The sequence below is a fragment of the Coturnix japonica genome, unplaced genomic scaffold (genome assembly GCF_054131305.1).
Source record: "Coturnix japonica strain WE unplaced genomic scaffold, WE-NBRP24 Scf041, whole genome shotgun sequence".
Classification (NCBI taxonomy): Eukaryota; Metazoa; Chordata; class Aves; order Galliformes; family Phasianidae; genus Coturnix; species Coturnix japonica.
Genome location: NW_028188944.1, coordinates 3357513 through 3381414, shown reverse-complemented (window position 1 = coordinate 3381414; position 23902 = coordinate 3357513). Strand labels below are relative to the sequence as shown.

General features: G+C 45.9%; 1 protein-coding gene and 1 long non-coding RNA gene across 2 annotated transcripts in view; one reads left to right on the top strand and one right to left on the bottom strand.

Annotated features, from left to right (window-relative positions):
* Window positions 1-23902, bottom strand: part of LOC146752810 (uncharacterized) — a 64044-nt gene that overhangs the window by 25622 nt on the left and 14520 nt on the right. The window lies entirely within an intron of this gene.
* Window positions 10286-16671, top strand: LOC146752812 (olfactory receptor 14J1-like). Its single transcript, XM_085531325.1, has 3 exons — window positions 10286-11428; window positions 12461-13386; window positions 16603-16671. The coding sequence occupies exons 2-3, from the start codon at window positions 12484-12486 to the stop codon at window positions 16669-16671; spliced, it is 972 nt and encodes a 323-aa protein (XP_085387451.1). The 5' UTR covers window positions 10286-11428; window positions 12461-12483.

Below are 23902 nucleotides of genomic sequence, written 5' to 3'. Positions count from 1 at the left end.
GGATGCACATCCCAAATTATAGCCTCATTGTGAGCCCTCTCTATCAGGTGACCCGAAAGAAGAATAGCTTCGTGTGGGGCCCTGAACAGCAGCAGGCCTTTGAGCAAATCAAGCAAGAGATAGCCCGTGCTGTGGCCCTGGGGCCAGTACGGATGGGACAGGATGTGAAGAACATCCTTTACACGGCTGCTGGGGAGAAAGGTCCCACTTGGAGCTTGTGGCAGAGAACCTCAGATGAGACCCGAGGCCGACCCCTAGGATTCTGGAGTAGAGCATACAGGGGGTCGGAAGAGGGCTACACTCCAACTGAGAAGGAGATCCTAGCCGCATATGAAGGGGTCCGGGCTGCCTCTGAGGTAATTGGCACCGAAACACAGCTTCTCCTAGCACCTCGACTTCCAGTGCTGAATTGGATGTTTAAAGGGCAGGTTCCCTCCACTCACCATGCCACAGACGCCACAAGGAGCAAGTGGGTTGCACTAATCACACAGTGGGCCCAGATGGGGAACCTCAGCCATCCAGGGATCCAGAGAAGTGATCATGGACTGGCCCGAAGGTAAAAAGTTTGAAGCACCACCAGCAGAAGAGGTGTCACGCACCCAAGAGTCTCCCCCATACAATGAACTTCCGGAAAACGAAAAGAAGTTTGCCCTGTTCACTGATGGATTGTGCCGCATTGTTGGGAAACATCGCAGATGGAAGGCTGCAGTGTGGAGCCCCGCACGACAAGTTGCAGAGGCCACGGAAGGAAGAGGAGAATCGAGTCAATTTGCGGAGGTAAAGGCTGTCCAGCTGGCCCTAGACATTGCTGAGCGGGAGAAATGGCCAGTGCTTTACCTCTATACTGACTCATGGATGGTGGCCAATGCCTTATGGGGGTGGTTGCAGCAATGGGAGCAAAACAACTGGCAGCGGAAAGGTAAACCTATTTGGGCCGCTGAACTATGGAAGAACATTGCTGCCCGAATAAAGAACATGGTCCTAAAGGTGCGTCACGTAGATGCCCACGTGCCCAAGAGTCGAGCGACAGAGGAGCAACAAAATAACCACCAGGTAGATCGAGCTGCCAGAATTGAGGTGGCTTAGATAGACCTGGATTGGCAGAATAAGGGAGAGATATTCCTAGCTCGGTGGGCCCATGAGACCTCAGGCCATCAAGGCAGACATGGAACACATAAGTGGGCTAGAGACTGAGGGGTGGAAATAACAATGGACGCTATTGCGCAGATCATCCATGATTGTGACACCTGTGCCATGATCAAACAGGCCAAGAGGATGAGACCTCTCTGGGGGGAAGGGCGATGGGAAAAGTATAAATATGGGGAGGCATGGCAGATTGATTATATCACCCTGCCAAAGACTCGTAATGGTAAGCATTATGTACTCACCATGGTGGAGGTAACCACCGGGTGGCTTGAGACATATGCGGTGCCCCATGCCACTGCCAGAAACACCATATTAGGCCTAGAGACACAAATCCTGTGGCGACATGGCACCCCAGAGAGGATCGAATCAGACAATGGGACTCATTTCAAAAATTCACTGGTAAGCACTTGGGCCAAAGAACATGGCATCGAGTGGATCTATCACATCCCCTATCACACACCAGCCGCTGGTAAGATCGAGTGCCACAACGGTTTGCTGAAAACCACGCTGAAAGCGATGGGTGGTGGAACATTTAAGAACTGGGAGAAACATCTAGCCGAAGCCACCAGGCTGGTAAACACCCGAAGATCAGCCAACCGAGACGGCCCTACACAATCCAACTCCCTGCAAACTGTGGAGGGAGACAAGGTTCCTGTGGTGCATGTAAAGAATATGCTGGGAAAAGCGGTTTGGGTCCTCCCAGCCTCTGGAAAGGGGAAACCCCTCCGCGGAACTGTCTTTGCACAGGGTCCTGGGTGCACCTGGTGGGTGATGCAGAAGGATGGGGATGTTCAGTGTGTGCCACAGGGAAATTTGATGCTGGGAGAGTGCAGCCTGTGATTCCATGTGTGTGTATATATATATATATATCTGTATGTACATATGTAATGCATGTTAACTACTGTTCTGTTTATATGTTGATAAAAGTTAGGCATGATGTGGTGATGTGTAATAAGGGGTGGAATGTTATGGTTTTGCAATTTGGTTGGTGTTGGTATTCCACATCAGAACACCATGCCTAATAATGGGAGTAAAGGGAACAAGTTTTTTTTCTGTGGACTGCCTTAAATGGGCATGTGGGGAGGGACACCGGAAGGGAAGTGGGGAAGGGGATGGGGTTGCTGCCCCGGCTCCTTGTGAGGAGACAACGTGGTCGGAACTTCCTGCCTTCCACAGCTCCATCGGTGAGATTGGGGACTTGGTATTCTCTTTGTTGAAACTCTCTTGTTGTTGTTTAGCATTATTAGGTTATTAAACTGCTGTTCGTTCTCAGATCACGTTTTTCTCCTTCATTTTTTGTTAGACTCAATCGCAATCTCCCTTCCCTTCCCCTCTCCCTAAACGCATGTGGCCGGGCCGCGCCACGCAGTGCCGTACAGTGCCGCTAGAGAAAAGGGGAGGGGGGAGGGGGAATTTTGTTCCTGCTCCCCCAGGATTGTTCCCACTGTCCAGGAGTGAGCTCTAGAGAGATCTCTGTGACATTCTGTGATTCTGTGATCTACAAGAAATCATTGGCTGCACTCCCCCAACATCAAATTCCCTTGTGGTACACATTGAACATTCCTATTTTTGTGCAACACCCACCAAGTGCACCCAGGTCCCTGGGCAAAGACAGTACCCTGGAGAGGTTTGCCCTTTCCAGATGCTGGAAGGACCCAAACTGTTTTTCCCAATACGCTCTTTAGTTGTACTACAGGAACCTTATCTCCCTCCATGGTACGTAGGGAGCTGGATTGGTTAGGACCATTATGATTACTAGATCCTTGAGTGTTGACCAACCAGGTAGCTTCTGCTAAATGGTTCTCACAATTTTTTTACGTTCCGCCACCCATTGCTTTCAACATAGTTTTCAACAACCCGTTGAATCGTTCAGTCTTTCCAGAAGCTGGTGCATGATAGGGAATATGGTAAATCCACTTAATGCCATGATTTTTGGCCCAAGTGGTTACAAGAGAATTTTTGAAATGAGTCCCATTATCTGATTCGATTCTTTCCGGAGTGCCATGCCGCCACAGTATTTGCTTCTCCAACCGTAATATGGTGTTTCTGGTGGTAGCATGGGGTACTGCGTATGTTTCGAGCCACCCAGTGGTTGCCTCCACCATGGTGAGTACATAACGCTTAACATTGCGAGATCGTGGCAAGGTGATATAATCAACCTGACATGCCTCTCCATTATTTATACTTTAGCCATCGCCCTTCTCCCCAACAAGGTTTCATCCTCTAGGCTTGTTTAATTATGGCGCATATTTCACAATCATGAATAACCTGAGCAATAGCGTCCATTGTTAAGTCCACCCCTCGGTCTCTGGCTCACTAATATGTTGCATCCCTTCCTTGATGACCTGAAGTCTCATGGGCCCACCGAGCTAGAAATAATTCACCCTTGTTCTGCAAGTCCAAGTCTATTTGAGCCACCTCAATTTTGGCAGCTCGATCAACCTGATGGTTATTTTTATGTTCTTCAGTAGCCTTACTTTTAGGCACATGAGCATCTACATGGCGCACCTTTACAACAATGTTCCTTATTCGGGCAGCAATGTCTTTCCACAGTTCAGCAGCCCAAACAGGTTTACCCCTTTGTTGCCAGTTATTATCTTCCCACTGTTGCAACCACCCCCATAAGGCATTTGCCACCATCCATGAATCAGTACAAAGATGAAGCATTGGCCACCTCTCCCATTCAGCCACATCTAAAGCCAGCTGAACAGCCTTTACCTCTGCAAATTGACTTGATTCTCCTTTACCTTCAGTGGCCTCTGCAACTTGTCGTGAGGGGCTCCACACAGCAGCTTTCCATCTGCGATGCTTCCCTACAATACGACATGATCCGTCTGTGAATATGGCAAATTTCTTTTCATTTTCTGGTAGCTCATTGTTTGGTGGTGCCTCTTTAGCACGTGATACCTCTTCTGTAGGTGGTGTTTCAATTTTTTTTTACTCTCAGGCCAGTCCATGATCACTTCTAGAATTCCAGGAAGGCTGAGTTTTCCCATTTGAGCTCGTTGAGTAATTAATGAAATCCACTTACTCCAAGTGGCATCAGTAGCATGATGGGTGGAGGGAACCTGTCCTTTAAACATCCAGTTTATTACTGGCAAGCGAGGTGCTAGAAGAAGCTGAACCTCTGTCCCAACTACTTCAGAAGCAGCCCGAACCCCCTCATACACGGCTAAGATTGCCTTCTCAGTTGGAGTGTAGCGCTCCTCAGACCCTTTATATGATCAACTCCAAATTCCTAGGGGTCGGCCTCGGGTCTCTCCTGAGGCTCTTTGCAACAAATCCAGGTGGGACCTTTCTCTCCAGCAGCAGTGTAGAGGATGTTCTTCACATCCTGTCCCGTCCGTACTGGCCCCAAGGCCACGGCACGGGCTATCTCTTGTTTTATCTGCTCAAAAGCCTGCTGCTGTTCAGGACCCCATGGGAAATTATTTTTCTTCCGTGTTACCTGATAGAGGGGGCTCACTATGTGGCTGTAGTTTGGGACATGCATTCTCCAAAAGCCCACTACACCCAGAAAAGATTGTGTCTGTTTTGTTGGTGGGCAGAGACATAGCAGTGATTTTTTCAGTCACATCTGCTGGGATGTGACGACGTCCATCTTGCCATTTTATACCTAGGAACTGGATTTCCTGGGCAGGCCCCTTCAACTTGCTACGCTTAATGGCAAAACCAGCTTGCAAAAGAATTTGGATTATCTGTTTCCCTTTCTTGAAAACCTCTGCTGCTGTATGGCCCGACACCACAATGTCATCAATATACTGCAAGTGCTCAGGAGCATTACCCTGTTCCAAGACGGCTTGGATCAACCCATGGCAAATGGTTGGGCTGTGCTTTTACCCTTGAGGTAAATGGTTCCAGGTATACTGAATACCTCTCCAGGTAAAAGCAAACTGTGGTCTACATTTTGCAGCCAATGGGATGGAAAAGAAGGCATTAGCAATGTCAGTGGTGGCATACCACCTAGCTTCTTTTGACTCCAATTCATACTGGAGTTCTAGCATGTCTGGTACAGCAGCACTTAATGGAGGTGTGGCCATATGGGGCTGTTAAAAGGCGAGTGAGTTTTGCTATACACTCCCTGATTCTCTAATTGGCGAATTAGCTTGTGAATGGGGAGCAGTGAGTCCCTATTGGTGCAGTACTGCTGTCTGTGAACCACTCTGGTGGCAATTGGTACCTCTTGGTCTTTTACCTGGAGCAACCCCACAGCAGAAGGATCATCTGACAGACCAGGTAAAGCTGACAGCTGCTTAACACCGTTTGTGTTAACAGCAGCTATCCCAAAGGCCCATCGATACCCCTTGGGATCCTTAAAATATCCCATCCTATGGTAATCGATTCCCAGTATACATGGAGCCTCTGGACCAGTCACAATTGGTTGTCTCTGCCAGTTTTTACAAGTGAGGCTTATTTCTGCCTCCAACATAGTCAATGCTTGGGAACCCCCAGTCACTCCATGGATATATACTGGTTGTGTCCCTTGGTGACTTGAGGGCATTAGGGTGCATTGTGCACCAGTTTCCACAAAGGCCTTATATTTCTGTGGTTGAGATTCACCAGGTTACTTAATCCACACAGTCCAGTATACTCTATTGTCCCTTTTCCCCCCCCTGGCTGGGGGCAGGGCCCCTCTATTCTTTACCTCTGCGGCTTGCAGCAACTGGAATTTTCCCCCTTTAGGAAGAGTTCACCTTGGTGTTTGTTTTGCATTGTAATTCTTTCACTCATGCCTGAAGTGCAGAAGTGGATGAATTTACACCACTTCTTCATGTCCTCCCCATGACTACAAAGGAAATACAACAAAGGCTAGACGTGCAGTCTTATCGTTGTCATTTGCTTGAATACAAGGTGTTTTATCGTTGTCATTTGCTTGAATACGAGGACGTCTCTTTTTTATGGTTGAGATTTTCGATGATACAGGTCGAGAGGAAATCATGTTGTTTAGCTTTCTCAATAGGCGATCGTGGAAATCCTGGTCTCCATCATCTGGTATCACCATGGATTCATCTACATCAGGCACATTTGACAATTTGTCAATAATATCACTTTGTGTTCCCTCCATTTTGTTTAATCTTTCCACAATGGCTGAAGTGTAAAGATTAACTTCTGTAGCGCTTATAAATAATTCAAATTTCTGAAATCTGCTAATTAGTTCATTCACCAGGGGTTTCCTTTCCCCTTTGCCATATACAAATGCAGGTGCACTGACATGCTTTTCTGGAGCCGCCTTTGTAAAGTCACGCCACATTTGTCGTGGAACACGGACTGCTTCAGGATCATGTAATTGGTTTGGATCGCTACAATTGAAGTGGGAGCTGTATAGCATTTCCACCAGAGCACTTTCTCTCAAAAAATGGATACCTTTCTCTATATCAGTCCATTTCTTTCTCTCAGGCTCCAAGTGCCGTTTAAAGGGGAATCTATCTCTTACCACTATCAACATCCACTTCCAGAGGGTGTAGGATCTTGGCATGTGCCAGTACCTCTGTCCACACGTGAGTCCCTGGAAATGCCACCCAGTTTGCGAGCTTCACTACCATCTAGCCACGCACTGCTGGCACCATTGTCCCAGCTTCAAAGTAATCAAGTGACCATATGTTCTTTTGGCTGACGTGTGAAATCCTTTCTTAGATCCTGAATTTCACTCATTTTAAAAGATCAATCAATAATGGTTGTAATAGTTTGCTCGCCTTTTGCTCTATCAAGAGTCCCAGGTGTTGATGGTGACAACTGTGTTGATGAGGCCACCCCATCTAAAATTTTGGACTTAAGAATTTCTCGTAAAGAAAATCTAGCTTTTGGCTCCTCTTCTTCTTTTGACTCTGACTCTTCTATTATTTCCTTCTGGTAAACCTCTTTTTTTTTCCTCTCTCCTAACTTCCTCTGCTCCTCTAACATCTCTGCTCCTCCAACTTCCTCTGCTCTTCTGACTCCCCCTGCTCTTCTGACTCCCCCTGATCTCCTAACTCCCTCAGCTCTTCTAACTCCTTCTGCATTTTCTCTGACTGAGTTGAAACTAGTTTTGTTTTTCGCCCTCTTACAGGGGCAACCAACATTGTATCTGGTGCCCCCGATGGTTGGATAAATTGAACTACATGTGCCCCCAGTGGCTGTTCAAATTGGACTACATGTGCCCCCAATAGTTGGTTAAATATATTCAGCTCACCCCAGAGGGCACATAGCTGGTTTTGGAGAGTGTTCCGCTCATACTGGATGGCACTGAGCTCAGTCTGGAGGCTGTCGTAGTTGGACTGGAGGGTGTCGCACTCGGATTGGATGGTTTTACACTCGAACTGGAGGATGTTATTCTTAGACTGGAGGGTCTCAGTTGTGCTCAGTCTAGAGAGTGTTGTACTCGGTCCGGAGGGCATTGTGCTCAGTCTGGAGAGTGTTGTGCTCGGACTGGAGAGTGCTGTGCATAGACTGGAGGGTGTCGAGTTTGGATTGCATACGCTCATTCTCGGCCCTGAGACTCTCTCTCTCAACCTCAAAATCTTCCCTCTCAGGAATGGTATTGAATAAGGCCCGATAAGCATTAGCTAGGCCCCAAGTCATTTGTGCCTCCTTAGATCTGCCTGAGCCACAACATTCCTGTCTCAAATATGCGGTCAAACTCTCAGGATTCTTTAAGTGTTCAGGAGTAAAGCTCCATGACACTAAAGATGTTCTAAAAGTCTCTCCAAAGTCTCTCCACACTCCCTGCCACTCAGTATTCTCTGATTCTAGGGAAGACTTCCTCCTGATGTAACAAATGTAATAAATCCAAGAACCAATAAGTTAAAAAGTCAACAGTAAGTTCAGGGAGATTGACAGTGTGTTCAACTGGGCCAAATGGTCATTCGAAGACTGCTTAAAGGGTGCAAAGAAAAAAGGAGGAGCACGCTCAAAAACCACCATTTCTGTACTATTAGTTGCATTACTTGCTCCCTCTGGAGCTGTATACAGATACCAAGTAAGCATTGCTAACCATGCTTTCAATCGATTATACATTTCTATAGCTCCATAGGAAAAAGTGGCTAGCTTAAACAACATCCAATATGTTTGGAGCATCTCAAAAGAGGAACTAATGAGACGCAGTCCCTTGTAAAAAAAATTTAATAGAGGAAAATAATTTTTTTTTCCTTTTTTTTTTTTTCTCCAATATAGAGGAAAAAAAGTAAAAAGACATAGCTCAAAAGTGTTTACTAATAATCCGAGGTATTGGCCATCCGCCCAGATTCAGGAATTTAAAGTTTATAAAACTTTATATATATATATATACTTTATATATAAAACACCCTTGCCATTTGCCCCCGTGAGCTACCATCCAGTTGCTTAGAAGCCAGGGAAACACTTCTCTCCCTGGCCAGCCTGTGTGGATTGATCCAGCCAACCTGAGGCCAGCTTCCCTCGCCTTAATGAAATCCCTTAACAAATACCCTTGGGAGGCTCAGGACACCCCCAAAAAGGAATCTAAAATTAACACTTGCTGGGTTATTCCCTCATTTTAACCATATGAACAAAGCCCCCAAAAGGGCGAGTTGGGGTCTTGTTCTATTTCAAAGAAGATCCCCGCGGGACCTTGACTGAACACAGAATGGCTGAGAGCTGCCTTTACCCATTTGTGTGTTGTGACAGAAAAACCAAAGATTTGACCGTGCCGGAATCTTGAATATACCTCTGTGTCACATGTTCTGGTGTCATAGTATTATATCTTGGTTTGTTGTGGTTGTGGGTTGTGATTTATATCAGTCCTTGCATCTGCTCAACTCCACCATTGGGCTCAGGGTGTTTTCAGCTCATCCTGTCTTTCCAGTGCTCTTTGCACAGTGACACCATCCCTTCTGAGCCCTTCTGTCACCCCTTTTGGTCAAACAGGTGATGATTTGGGTGGAACTCATCCACGGTGCTTCCAAATTGCCAACCAACTGGGAAATGAGCCAAGGGACCCACCTGATATCTGTTAGGTGTGCTCAGAAAATAAGCGCTTCGTAAAGCCCTTGGCACTGTCGCTGTTCAGTGTCACATCAGTCCAGGAGCAGCATCCAAAACGTGGCTGTTGGAAATGGTCTGAGTGTTGGTAAGAGATGTGTGTGTTTGTGGGATTACCCCCCTGATGGTTCTTACCGTGGGGTGTCCTACACACTGCCCTTTGAGAAGTTCAGCAGACCACCACAGTTGTTGAACTTCCAAACCAGCATTTCTATCTCTCAGCAGTTGAACTGGTTTGGAAATGCTTGAGTGGAAAGTTCTCGATACACTGAATCACCTTTGAGAACAGTGCATGGTGTCACAGTGTTATCTAGATCAGTCTCTGTCCGTGACGGGGGGCAGTAGACCCGTGGGCCCCCCGGCCCCTGACAAACAGGAACAGAATAAGGGAAAGGGGTAGAGAGATGGGAGCTGGGCTCAGGGAAACAAACAGAGAAGCGGCAATGATCTAAGGAGGAAAACTTATTTGACTAATTACAATCTATTTGAAATTGAAGCTAATCAATCAAGCGAAATAAAAGAGAGAGGTTTCCCACTAGCTGCCAGTCAGTGAGAGAGAGAGAGAGCTAGCGACACTTCCGTGACGTGTTTCCCTCTCTGACTGTGAGGTCCTCTGGGACGTCTAGTTCTTCTTCTCTGAGCTCCACATGGTGTTATGATGCAGAATACCAATAGCAAAGATGACAAAACCATGACAAGGGTAGAGAGGACTTGCAGAGAGAAGTGAGAACGAGTTGGTACATAAAGCATAACAAGAACAAGTGCCTGATTGTGCACCTGGGTAGAGGCAACCCTGGACATACACACTGACTGGATATGGAACACTGGAGAGAAGTCTGACTGGAAAGGACTGGGAGCACAGGAAACAAGTTCTTGCTAGGTGGGTAATGGAAAGGATTATCCCTGTCTGCTCTGCACTGCTGCAGCCTCACCTGGAGCACTGGGTGCACTTCTGGGCACCACAGAATAGAAAGGACATCAAACTATGGGATGGTGTGCAAAAGAGGGCACTGGAACTGAGAGATCTGAAGTTCAGAGTTTCAGTGGGATTGACTGCTTGTTCAGACTGAGCCTTTCTCACATCCCACATCCTGTGATGAGAAACAGGGCACACATGGGACATGAACTTCAGACCGTCCTTGCACCCCATGCAGAGCCTGGGATCTTCTGTCCCCATGTCTTTCATTTAACATTATACACAGCTCCATCCCACTGCCCCAGGAAGGGTCCTGAGCCAACATGAGAGACCAGATCTCCCTGCCGACGGTCAAGGGGTCAGGAATCATAAGGCAAAGGAGGGGTTTCTCAGCATCAGAGCTACCATGCCTGTGCCTTTGCCTGCCTGTAGTCATGGCTTCCAATTATCTGCTCTAACAAGTCCCTTGGGAAGCTTGCTTGGTAATGTTCCTCAGTGGGCCCATTAATACTCCAAGAAACTTCACTGTTACTTCTGACTTTGTCTTGCTGAGTACTCTGTGTAAACTTCTCTCTGCACTGGAGGTTGATGGACTCAGCATCACATGTGCCCTGGATCCCATTATAACCTAATGAGCCTCTTGTGCCTTGTGCCTTCCTGTTCTCTTCTTCAGGTTTTCAGAACTTGTTCATCAAAATGCAGAGGTATCTGGAGAGAGCTTAAAGAGGAAGAATCCAAAATACATTTATTGTCTGTTTATTTATAGTTGGGTTTAAAGAAGATACTAAAGCAGCACTGTACAACTCTTTGTGAACATCTGTGCAGAACGAGAGGAATCCCAGCACCTGTGGGTCTGTGAGGAACTGAATCCCATTTAAGCCCCAGGGTTTCCATCTGGGGACGAGGTGCCTGTACTGCCTCAGCTGGATCACTGCCCTGCACAGGGGAAGTCCAACCCTCCCTGTCCTTGTCTGGGTGCCCTTTGTGTTTTATCAAACGATCTCTGGTAGCACTCCCCATATGTCTCCAATCAGTCATGGACCACTGGACATGTGGTGGTTAATTGAGCGGATTTCAAAGCAAACTCATGAAACTGTTGTCTTTCAGGAGCTGATGGCCATGAGGACCCAGGGATGTGTCAGGGGAGATGAGTGGGAAGGATAAAAATGACATCATCTGCTGCTTGCTTGTCTGAGCTCCTGGGACACAGGGAGCTCATAAAAGATTACAGAGCTGCAGAGAGACAGCTGTGCTCAAGAGCAGCTCTTGTGCACAGCACAGCCTGCAGGTGACAGAAGGAAAGAAGAGAAAGGGGAGAGTGCTTGCAGGATGTGCACTGTGTGAGTGGGCTGTGAGCTCACTGCAGGAGCATTGCTCACAGACCAAGACATGGTAAGTGTCACTGCTGACCGTGATCTGCTTGTCATAGAGTGTTAACTAAACTTAGACATCCCATAGCAGATCTGGCTGCAGGCACTGCAAGTTTCTTTATTGCGGAAAAAGCCTGCTGCTCCAGCTGAAGGCTTCCATGCTGCAGTGTCAGAGCACAACAATGAGGGCTGTGTGTCCCAGCACGGCTGCAGGCTGTGCAGCTGGGGCTGCAGGCTGGTGCCCAGGGCTGTCCTGTAGAGCAGGGTCCCTGCTGTGCACCAGGGGCTGTGTGCTGGGTATGCAACTCTGCCGCCTGCCAGGCTCAGCACTCAGCCTGCCCGGGGAACTGCTCAGGGTGCTGCAGGGAGACGTGTGAGGGGAAGGAGCCCCCCAGCAGCACTTGTGCTGCCACAGCTGCTGCCTGGGGCAGGGGATCACAGCTCCACTGCACAACTGAATATTTGTGAGGGCCATTTGCAAGTGGGCAGCCAAAGTAGCAATTTTCTATTTCTTGTTTGGAAGAAAGGGAAAAGGATTGGAAGCAGAAATCTAAAAGGGGCTGTCAAATATAAACACAGCTTTGAGACTCCCAATTCTTCTTCAGTCAATTGCTTGTTTTGTGAACTGTCACAAGTGACGTGTTTTCAGCCACTCCTTTCACGAAAAGGACCCTTTCTAAGGGTGGAACTAGTTGAAATTATCATTTTTGTTGACAAGAATAATGCACTTACATTGCAAATAGGCAGGTTTCCTGAACAGAAAGTGAAGGGCACAAAGGTTGGGACTGACGGCTTTAAGAGCAGTGAAGGTAAAGATATGAGACACGAAACAGATGAAATAATACAGGGAGATGGGATAAGATTAGAAGAGGAAAGCAAGGTTAAAGCTTCATATGCTCTTCTACTTACAGAATGCTGAACTTAATGAAATTCAATTATATTTGTTGTGCTAAATAAACATTCTCATAAAAGAATGAAAACATTTCATTGTACAGTAGAACAAGTGTCTCTAAGAATGGTCTGGACTTGTCATTATCTTCTGCACTCTGAGCAGGACTCCAAGCCCAACAACAGCAGATGACCAACAGCAGCTCCATCAGCGAGTTCCTCCTGCTGCCACTGGCAGACACGTGGCAGCTGCAGCTCCTGCACTTCTGGCTCTTCCTGGGCATCTACCTGGCTGCCCTCCTGGGCAATGGCCTCATCAGCACAGCCATAGCCTGCGACCGCTGCCTGCACACCCCCATGTACTTCTTCCTCCTCAACCTGGCCCTCCTCGACCTGGGCTGCATCTCCACCACGCTCCCCAAAGCCATGGCCAACGCCCTCTGGGACACCAGGGCCATCTCCTATACAGGATGTGCTGCACAGCTCTTTTTCTTTACCTTCTTCCTCTCAGCAGAGTATTCCCTTCTCACCATCATGTCCTATGACCGCTATGTTGCCATCTGCAAGCCCCTGCACTACGGGACCTTGATGGACAGCAGAGCTTGTGCCACTATGGCAGCAGCTGCCTGGGGCGCTGGGGTTCTCAATTCCCTACTGCACACTGCCAGTACGTTTTCACTGCCTCTCTGCCATGGGAATGTTGTGAATCAGTTTTTCTGTGAAATCCCACAGATCCTCAAGCTCTCCCGCTCAGCCTCCTACCTCAGGGAAGTTGTGTTTCTCATTTTTACTATCAGTTTAGTCATTGGGTGCTTTGTTTTCATAGTTGTGTCCTATGTGCAGATCTTCATGGCCGTGCTGAGGATGCCCTCTGAGCAGGGACGGCACAAAGCCTTCTCCACGTGCCTCCCTCACCTGGCCGTGGTCTCCCTCTTTCTCAGCACTGTCCTTTATGCCTACCTGAAGCCCCCCTCCTTTTCCATTCCATCCATGGACCTCATGGTGGCAGTTCTGTACTCAGTGGTTCCTCTGACTCTGAACCCTGTTATCTACACCATGAGGAACAGGGAGATCAAGAACTCTCTCAGGAAGGTGTTGTAATAAGCACTATTCCAGCTTCCATAAAGTGTTCATCATCCTCATATGGTTCCCTGTGGTGGTTCTTTATCTTTTATGCATATTTGATTGTTATGGTTTTGCAATTTGGTTGGTGTTGGTATTCCACATCAGAACACCACGCCTAATAATGGGAGTAAAGGGAACAAGTTTTTTTTCTGTGGTCTGCCTTAAATGGGCATGTGGGGAGGGACACCGGAAGGGAAGTGGGGAAGGGGATGGGGTTGCTGCCCCGGCTCCCTGCGAGGAGACAACGTGGTCGGAACTTCCTGCCTTCCACAGCTCCATCAGTGAGATTGGGGACTTGGTATTCTCTTTGTTGAAACTCTCTTGTTGTTGTTTAGCGTTATTAGGTTATTAAACTGCCGTTCGTTCTCAGATCACGTTTTTCTCCTTCATTTTTTGTTAGACTCAATCGCAATCTCCCTTCCCTTCCCCTCTCCCTAAACGCACGTGGCCAGGCTGTGCCGCGCAGTGCCGTACAGTGCCGCTAGAGAAAAGGGGGAGGGGGGATTTTTGTTCCTGCTCCCCCGGGTTTGTTCCCACTGTCCCGGAGTGAGCTCTAGAGAGAACTCTGTGACATTGACGGTTTGATTTTGTGTGATACAGAAATTTGCAGAAAAATGTTGCATATGATTTCATAGTTTTTTCTAACTCTTTTATATTTGCTAATTCCAAAAGTTCGTATAAACATTGAACCAGATTCCCTGAATAGGTTAAGGGATAAATAAAAGGCTTTCAGAGTAGACATATCTTTTTCACTTCCTGTCTTCCTACCTTGTCTGGGTCTGGGGGAGGTACAGCCATGGACAGCAGCACAATGGGCTCTTTTCATTCCTTCTCTATTTACCCTGCCACAGTGCTCTTAGGTCTTCTCATTTCTGCTGACCGGAAGGTCTTGTGTGTCTGACAGCAGTCCAGTTGTCTCTATAGCAGCACTCCGGGGCTGCAGTCAGTAGCCGGCAATATGAACGGCTGTGTCAGAGCTGGTCTCCTTGCTGGCACTGCCATAACAGGAGGGCCCCTTCAGAGCAGGACCAGAGAACTGGAGGTCTCTTCCAAAGCTGGTGTAAGGAATATACCTCAGGAGCTGCTCCCTGAGAAGGTCTTGAGATCTCCTCGTGTTATTCACTGCGTGACTGGGTCAGATTCAAGCGTCCCAAGGAGATCTGTAAGGGAATCAGCGCACTACTCCAGATTAGAATTTACTCGGTTAAAGCTATTTAGTAAGACAGAGAAAAAGAAAAGGATAATAATTATGGCATATGATTCATGATGGTATCAAACTCCATAACCACAAAGTAGCGCCATACCATGTCAAATGCCAACCGGGTGGCTCGAGTGGGCCCTGCCAGGCCAAAAGCCGGCCTGCCGGCACATGTATATCCAACTGTTTTGTCTTAACTATACACCCAGCTTCGTTATCCCAGCTGTACTGTAACTATAGCAATGTTGACATGTCTCACTGGTCCTTTTCTTCTGACATTTCCTAAAGCCTGGGATACATAATCTTCATGAAAGACCCCTATTTACCTGATCCCTACTTCCAATTCCACCCTTTTCTTGAATCTAGCAAAATCTTGTACTAAATGATTCCATTTCTAGAAACTGAATTTCTAAAATAACTTCAATTTTCCATCTTCTGCCATAATCTATGTCTTTTCCAATCCTCGTATCTATTTCCTGTATCTTTGCAAAGCCACATCACACATCGTGACATTATACACATCAAAACAAGCAAGGCCAATATTGCAACGCAAGCCAGAAACAATTGTTTTAACTAGGCAAAGTTGGGGAACCAATCAGTTAACTTTTCCAGCAACCCTGTAAAACCAAGGGATGTATCATCTAATGAAACCTGATGGAGCACTCTAGTACGTTCCCACATAGCCTGCAAATGAATCTCTACTCTTTGCATCTCATCTATATAAGCCCGGAAGCTCTGATTTATCATTACACAAACTTCCTTTGATGTTATTAAGTCCAGCGCCATTCTATTCTGCAGTACTACCTTACTTAACATTGAAACTTCTACTTTTAGCGCTTGTATTGCATCAGTAGTTGCATTTTCTATTATCTCTAATGTAGCTGTGCAGCGACTTGGCACGGACTCAGATGTGAACGATCCAAATTGTTTATTACAAGTTCTCACATCCCTTATATACCTTCACAAGTTGTTATTTTCTAACTTTCCCATCCGCCCTTACAACTTTCCCAAACACCTTACATGTCAACAAAGCATTCTACAAAACACTTTTCAACTGTCCATGCAGGCACATATCCAATCAGAGCTGTGAGACTCTTCTTCTCCTTGCAGAGGTGTCCTTGGTTCCCATGCTGTTTATCTTGCTCCACAGCTGCTGCTCTGAACAGCTATTCTTGTATTCCCACATAGCTGAAATATTAATAATTGCTTTCTCTAAATTTGCTTATGCCTAAGCTCGGAAAGAAACATCTAACAAAACTATGAAAGCCAGTTGGCCTGTCTATAAAGGGGTTATTTACACACTTCATCCTCTTCCAAGGAGTTCTTAGTATCCCAGGAGGGAGAATAGTTTTGTTGTAAAATGAAGTATGTGGTACCAAATATCCCCCTACACAATGTCCCCTCCATTTACTTGGTAAAGTCTTCCTTGCCTGTCCATCACCACAAAGCCACCACAACCCTGGTCCTAAGGGGCACTTCTATGATCGTTTATAAAAGGTGATATTATAGCAAGGGTCATCTTTCCCACTTTGTCTGGGGCTCTCAAGATTACAAAACTGTACTCCATTCCATAGGAACACATTAAATTCCCCTACACTTACTGGTCTACCTATACCACATCTCCTAAGCATTGTGATGATATGTTTTGCCAAGAGTTGTAACTCAAACTTAGGTTTTTCTACCTAATACCCTGTATTTCTGAAGTTACTTTCTCATTCATACACTTACGTCTACCTCCTGCTCCTTTCCACAATGTCTAATTTGTGGACAGAATCCCATATTGAGGGAGTTCCATTCCTCCATCCCTTGGCAAGGCCGTACATACCCAGCAATCTGAAATATTCATAATTCAAGTAAGATTTTCTGTCATTTGTATAAAAGCATTATCCTGCCAAGCTAAAGCAACTCCTATATATATACAAAAAACTAATACATTCATGTTTTCTTCGTAAGCCTAAGCTTAAGAGGTTCTTTCTCTTCAGCAGTCCACCATGGTTAAGCAGCCTTCTTCAGGCGAGTGTGGTGTATCCATGGGATCAGTCCTTCCACCTTAGCCACTGTATGTGTAGTCAGTAGCACTTGGTAGGGTCCTTCCCACTTCGGTTCCAAAGGTGAATCTGAGAGGGATTTAACATAAACATAATCTCCAGGTAATACATCATGTACTGGCCCGTCCAGGCACCGTGCTCTAGCACCAAATACCACTCTTTCAGTTCTCTTTATTTGCCTTGTTAGGCTGATCACATATTTGTCCTAACACCTCATCCCCCACCTGTGCAGAGATTCCCTGTTGTACAGCATAAGGTCGCCCATAGAGAATTTCATGCGGGCTTAATCCTTCCTCAGTTCGGGGTTTAGTTTGAATTTTCAGAAGATCCAGAGGCAGTGCTTGCAGCCACGGAATCCCAGCCTCTTTGTCAAGTTTTATTATTTGCAGCTTAATCAAGTGGTTCATCTTTTCCACCTGGCCACTTGAATGTGGCCTATAAGGTGTATGCAATTGCCACTTGATTCCCAATAAAGTACTGATATGTTGAACCACTTTAACAATAAAATGTGGGTCTCAATCAGAAGAGATTGTTCCTGGCACCCCGAACCTTGGAATTATTTCTTGTAACAAAACCTTTGTTACTTCCCTAGCCTTGTTAGCTTGGCAGGGGTATACCTCAGGCCGTCCTGAAAAGGTATCTGTTAAAACCAACATGTATCTGTACCACCCATTTCTTGGGAGCTCTGAAAAATCCACCTGCTATTGTTGTCCTGGATAATTTCTTCTTCCTATTTGCCCTAACTGAACTTTATGGCCTGTTTTAGGATTATTTTGTAAACAAACTTCACATTGTTGGGTCACTTCTTTGATGGTAGTATACAAATTTCGGGTGACCACTCGTTGAACAAGATATTTATATAATGCTTCTGCTCCCCAGAAACTCCCCAGTGAGTTTTCCTATGTTCAGTCATCACCACAGCCCATAATATGGCTGCTGGAATAATTACTTTTCCTTTGTGGTGTAAAGGCCCATACTTCCTCTTTTACGTGCCCTTCCAAATCGTTTATCAAGTTCCAATCCTCTTTTGAGTACTTTGGCTCACCATCCACCTGAATTTTACCATCTGGAATCAAGGAAGCCTCCACCACCTCACCCTCTGCCTCTCGCTTTGCTTCTCTGTCGGCCAGTACACTTCCCATTCCTTCAGCACTGTCTCCCCTTTGGTGGGATCGACAGTGCATTATAGCAACCTTCTCTGGCTGTTGTACTGCCTCCAGGAGTCTGAGTATTTCTTCAGCGTGTTTAATACCTTTCCCTTGTGTTGACAACAGTCCTCTTTCTTTCCATATTGCTGCATGTGCATCAACAACACTAAAGGCATATTTTGAATCAGTCCATATGTTTATCTTTTTCCCTTTTGCCAATTCTAGGGCCCTTGTGAGGGCTATTATTTCAGCTTTCTGTGCTGAGGAGTTTGGAGGCAAGGACATAGCCTCTATTACCTTATCAATGGTTGTTACTGCGTATCCTGCTTTATGAATTCCATGCCGAACAAAACTGCTCCCGTCTGTGTACCAGGTGTCTTCCGCATCCTCCAATGGTTCTTCTTTCAGGTCTCTGCGACTGGAATATACTGTTTCAATAGTCTCTAAACAGTTGCAAGACACGGGTTCTCCTGTAATTCCACTAAGAAAAGCAGCTGGATTTACAATATTTTTTACTGTTATTTCTACATCATCTTGTTCTGCTGGAATGGCTTGATATTTCAGAAATCTCTGAGGGGAAAGCCAATGTCTCCCTTTTACCTCCAGCACTGTAGAGACCATGTGGGATACCAATGCAGTTATCTTCTGCCCCATTGGAAACGTCCGTTCCTCTTGGATATTGATTACCAAGGCAGCCACAACCCTTAGGACTCCAGGCCATCCTTTGCTTACTTTATCAAGCTGTTTAGAGAAGTAAGCTACTGCCCTCCGATATGGTCCAAGATTTTAGGCTGGAACTCCCAAGGCTATCCCCTGTTTTTCATAGGAGTATAGCAGAAAGGGCTTAGTGACATCTGGGAGTCCCAATACTGGGGCCTTCATCAACTCCTGTTTCAACTGCTGAAATGCACTTCTGGCCTCCCCATCCCAAATCAGATCCTTTGGGAAAGATTTTGGCATCGCGTAGAGCGGCTTTACCGTTATTCCGTAGTTAGGTATCCATAAACAGCACCATCCTGTCATTCCGAGGAATGTCCGCAACTCTCTGGAGGTGTGTGGCTCAGGGGTTTGACAAATAGCCTCCTTCCGGGCAGGTCCCAGCATCCGCATCCCTGCAGCCATCTCATATCCCAGGTACGTCACTTGCTGTTGAGCAACCTGTGCCTTCTGTGGGGAAACTTGATACTGGTTAAGTCCAAGGAAATTCAACGAACTAACTGTCCACTTCAGATATGACTCCTTTGTTTCTGTAGCTATTAAAAGATCATCCACATATTGTAATAATACCCCTGCATCAGATGGGCGCTCCCACTGCTCCAAGTCCTTTGCCAACTGATTCCCAAATATCACAGGACTGTTCTTAAATCCTTGTGGAAGCACAGTCCATGCAAGCTGCGATTTTTGTCCTGTACTCAGATTTTCCCATTCAAAAGCAAATAACAGCTTGCTTTCCATGGCTAGTGGTAAGCAGAAAAAGCATCCTTCAAATCCAAGACAGTAAACCATGTATTAGTTCAGTGGATAACTTGGTGAGCAGAGTATATGTATTAGCTACCAGAGGGTATAAGTCCTCTGTTATTTTATTGATTGCCCTTAGGTCTTGGACAATTCTATAACTTCTATCAGGCTTTTTGACTGGTAACATTGGTTACACACTCTACCAGCAGGCCATGCTTTATGAATCGGTCAATTATTGGTCCCTCTCTATCTTTTGTCCTTGGGGAGTATTGTTTAATTCGTGGGAGCTGACTCCCTGGCTTGATTTTTATTACTACAGTGGATGCATTTTTAGCTTGGCCTAGGGTTTCAACTTCCTATACTCCTAGGTAAACCTGGTCCCTTACTTATTCTGGTATCTCTGTACTTGTTGGGGTAGTTATTAAGGCCAAGCTAAGTAGTTCTATTGCAGGCTCTTCCTTTACTTTAAATGTTATTTTCCCCTCTTCAAATTTCACTTCTGCTTCCAGCTGTTCCAATAAGTCTCACCCTAGAAGACATTTTGGTGAATCTGGCATATATAGGAATCTATGTATTCCCATCTGTTTTCCCAAGTCAAACTTCAATAGTTTAGAAATATATGCCTTTCTGTTTGACCTGTGGCCCATTTTACCATCACAAAATCTTCACTCAGTGTCATTGAGGATTCATTTAAAACAGAATAAGTAGCTCCTGTATGCACCAAAAATTCTCCTCTTTGTTTTTCATTCCCTAGCTTTATTTTATCCAGTGGATCCGCTAGGGTAGATTCCCCAGGTTCATGTCAGTCCCTTTTCACTGGGGCTTGGATCTTAACCCAGGCCCCCTCCCTTTTCTGTGGGCATTCTTTTTCCACTGTCCTTTTTTTTTTTTTTTTCCCTACAGATGGCACACTGTTCTTTCTCAAGCAGCCTTCTTACTGCCCTTGGCCCCACCTCCTGCAATGCTGTTAATCTGAAGTGCCATTCAGGGGCCACTTTTCCCCATATTCTAACTCACACAATAACCACCACTGATTGCAGTACTTTATCAGCGTCTTTTTACTCAGGCTACCCCCTGGCTCTCCTGCAATTTCTTGCCAGTGTGCTAAAATACACCTGAGGGGAGTTTTCTCAGGTATGTCCTTTCCTTGCAAACTCCACATTGTGCTCCTCTGTTGGTTCACTATCCTCTAGGAGTCCCCACAGATAACTCCTCGTACTTCAAAATTTCCCCAAAACAATTCTGCAAACTCGTTCCACCAGTCGCACCTGCACTCTGGGTACAAATGACACCAACAACCTTAATATATTTCTGTACAGACTAAACAAATTATCATGTATACAGGATAACACTCTCTAGTTCTGTGAAAATGACACTGTTCCTCTGGTCTGTCACTATAATTTATAAACTATACTCTTCCATTCTCATTCTACTTCAAATAATTCATTTACTCATATAACACACACAATCACTTCAGTTCCTCCCTAAAACACGCCAACCATTTCTCTTATGGGAAAACCAACTTACAAGGCAAGAACTCCAACTCACTCACACTTGTATGCAAACTATTATGAGTATTAGCAGCAATTTTATCTATCATATGTAAACAAACAATCAGACAACCATATATTTCATACTCTCAATCACATACACTGCCGGCTTCACACTTCACTGAGTCAGAGCTGCAGACCCTTTTACTAGCGCTTTGATAGCAGTTACTCAAATACACGGTAACTGGCCACAAACAATAGGTGGTAATAGCAGCAATAACAACTTTATAATTTTCACTGATGATAACAGTAATAAGGCAACCTGTAGCTCCCACTACTATGGTCCCAGAAATTCACAAATCATTCCACAAGATGCCTTTTCCCTGCATACAACTTATGTTCCCTGCGTACAAATTATGTTCCACACATACGACTTATGTTCCCCATGTACGACTTATGGGTCCCTTTGTAGGAACTCCCAAGGAGTCTTCCTACCCCAGCTGGCAACCAACCAAATCTGTGAGCTCACTCGGCCAGGGGAAGCAACAACCGTTTTGTTATATCCCGCGTAGGACGTCTCCTTACAGCTTACGGGCTACCCTTATCCCATACACATACCTTTCTGCCGATGGATGGTCCTTGTCTGCTCCTGTGGTGATCAGGTGAGGAAGGGGAGTCCTTCCGAGAAATCTCGGGGCATGCCAAAGGCATTCCCTCTCTCAGCTGGTCCCACAGCCAAGCAGAGATTGTTCCATCTGGGTCACCAAAATTGACATGCAGAATCAGACTCTATAACCAGAGATAGGTTATAAAGCAGGTATGTGTTTATTCAGCACTGGGCACATGGGGAATCACTCCTTCTATCATGCACACCGAAAGGAAGGAGCGTTACAAAGTTATATAGCAAGTGTATACATATGTGTGCCCCGGTGGCACAGTGGTAGGAATGCTGCTTTGCAACACTGGAGCCTGGGTTCGAATCCCCCCTGTGGCACAGGTGGTAGAAGTGCCACTCTGCTACACAGGAGGTTCAAATCCTGGGGGTTGGACTCGATGATCTCTAAGGTCCCTTCCAACCCGCACGAGACTGTGATACTGTGATACTGTGATATTCATCAAATTTCTGAGATATCATTAACATATTCATTGTTTATCTGGGAACTTGTTTACATGCTGTCCCTCCTACTGATGCGTGCACAGTCCGTAGTGGGGGGTCTTGCCCCAGTGGTCGTTGGGATGAAGCCAGAAGTCTTCCTCAGACTTCTGGGTTGCTTTGACCCAGCTCCTGTACTCCATCAGTCAAAGCCAGTTTCCACTATTGCACTACTTCTACCCTCATTTACACTTCCACATATCATCAAGTTAAATTTTGAGACTTGCCAGAAGTCTTCCTCTGACTTATGGGTTGCTTTGACCCAGCTCCTGTACTCCATCAGTCAAAGCCAGTTTCCACTATTGCACTACTTCTACCCTCATTTACACTTCCACATATCATCAAGTAAACTTCCATATGCCATTAACAATTACACTTTCTTATACCTTCAAAACGGTTTGTCAAACAATTCAGTTCTTTAATTCCCTTAAACACCCTTAATACCATATATCTTTCTATTCACAATCTGTATTGTTCAGTTATAAAGTCCTCGCCACAGAACCAGCATTGTTTGGCCAACATCTCTCTCATACTTCCTTGAAAGCAGTACATAGTATGACATAAATGGGCTGACACTCATTGTTTGGGTGGAATCTACACCTCTCCTCAGGACCTTCTTCCTAATCTATAGAGTACAAATTCCCATCTTCTTATATACAAGCAGAAAGCACATATGAGTGGACAGACAACACAGGGTCTCTCACTTTGTCCATCTCTGGCCATTTCCCTCACAGGAGGAAGGAAATATGGATCAGGACTCGGCACTCGCCCTGCAGCTGTTCTGTGTCTCACTCACACTACACTCACTCTGACATTTAGATCAAAAACCATGGTTTATTCATAACACACAATGCTGACAACATCTTCTAGCTGGAATTACAAAATCACAGAATCACAGAGTTGTAGGGGTTGGAAGGGACCTCTAGAGATCATCGAGTCCAACCCCCCTGCCAAAGCAATCTCCCTACACCATGTCACACAGGTAGGCGTCCAGGAGGGTTTTAAATATCTCCAGAGAAGGAGACTCCACCACCTCCCTGGGCAGCCTGTTACCCTGGTCAACCAGTTGCAAACTTTAAGGTTTTTTCCAGAGTCAGCTTGACACACGGTACCAAACACTTACAGCAGATGATAACATTGGACATGCAACCTATAAACCCCATGATTACAACTTGGAGAACCCAGGTTACCATTTGACAGGATATCCATTATATCCCATACCCGTAGGAGAGTCCAACCTAGGTCTGTCCTATTGCCAACCACCTCTGAGAGAGTTCTCGCTCTTGTTTCCATTCATATGACAGACAGTTCGCTTTCCTAGGAACTCACCCAAGGAGTCTTCCTACCCCAGCTGGCAACCAAAGCCATGAGCTCACCTCCCTAGGAGCAGCACGTATGGCTGTAAACTGTGTAAGATGTCTCCTTGGGACTTATGAGTTCCCCTTACCATACGCATACTTGGTCCATGTATGGATGGTCCTTGTCTGTCTCTGCAGTGATCAGGTGAGGAAGGGAGTCCTTCAGAGAAATCTCAGGGTGCACCAAAAGTGTTCCCCTTCTCAGCTGGTCCAGCCGCCAATTAGAGCTGGTCTCATCTGGGCCGCTAAATTGACTTGAGGAATTAAACTCCATAACCCAGTTTTTATATTATAAAGCAGGTATGCATTTATTCAATGCTGGGTTCAAGGAGGATCACTTTTTCTGTCTTGCACACCAGCAAGCCAAAGCGTTACATATTTCAAAGCCAAGCTCATACGTATTCAATAAATTTTCAGGAACCCAACTACTTATTCATTGTTTCCAGTAACACTTTTACATACCACCTCTCCCTCTGGCAAATGCACAGTTTGTAGTGGGGGGTCTCCCTCCAGTGGACGTGGGGATAAAGTAAGACATATTTTTCACAAAGGCTCAAAGTCTTTCTCACTCTGTCCTTTTAACCCTGTCATGTTTGATAGAGGTAGTCTGGTCCTGGACGGCTTCTTGGG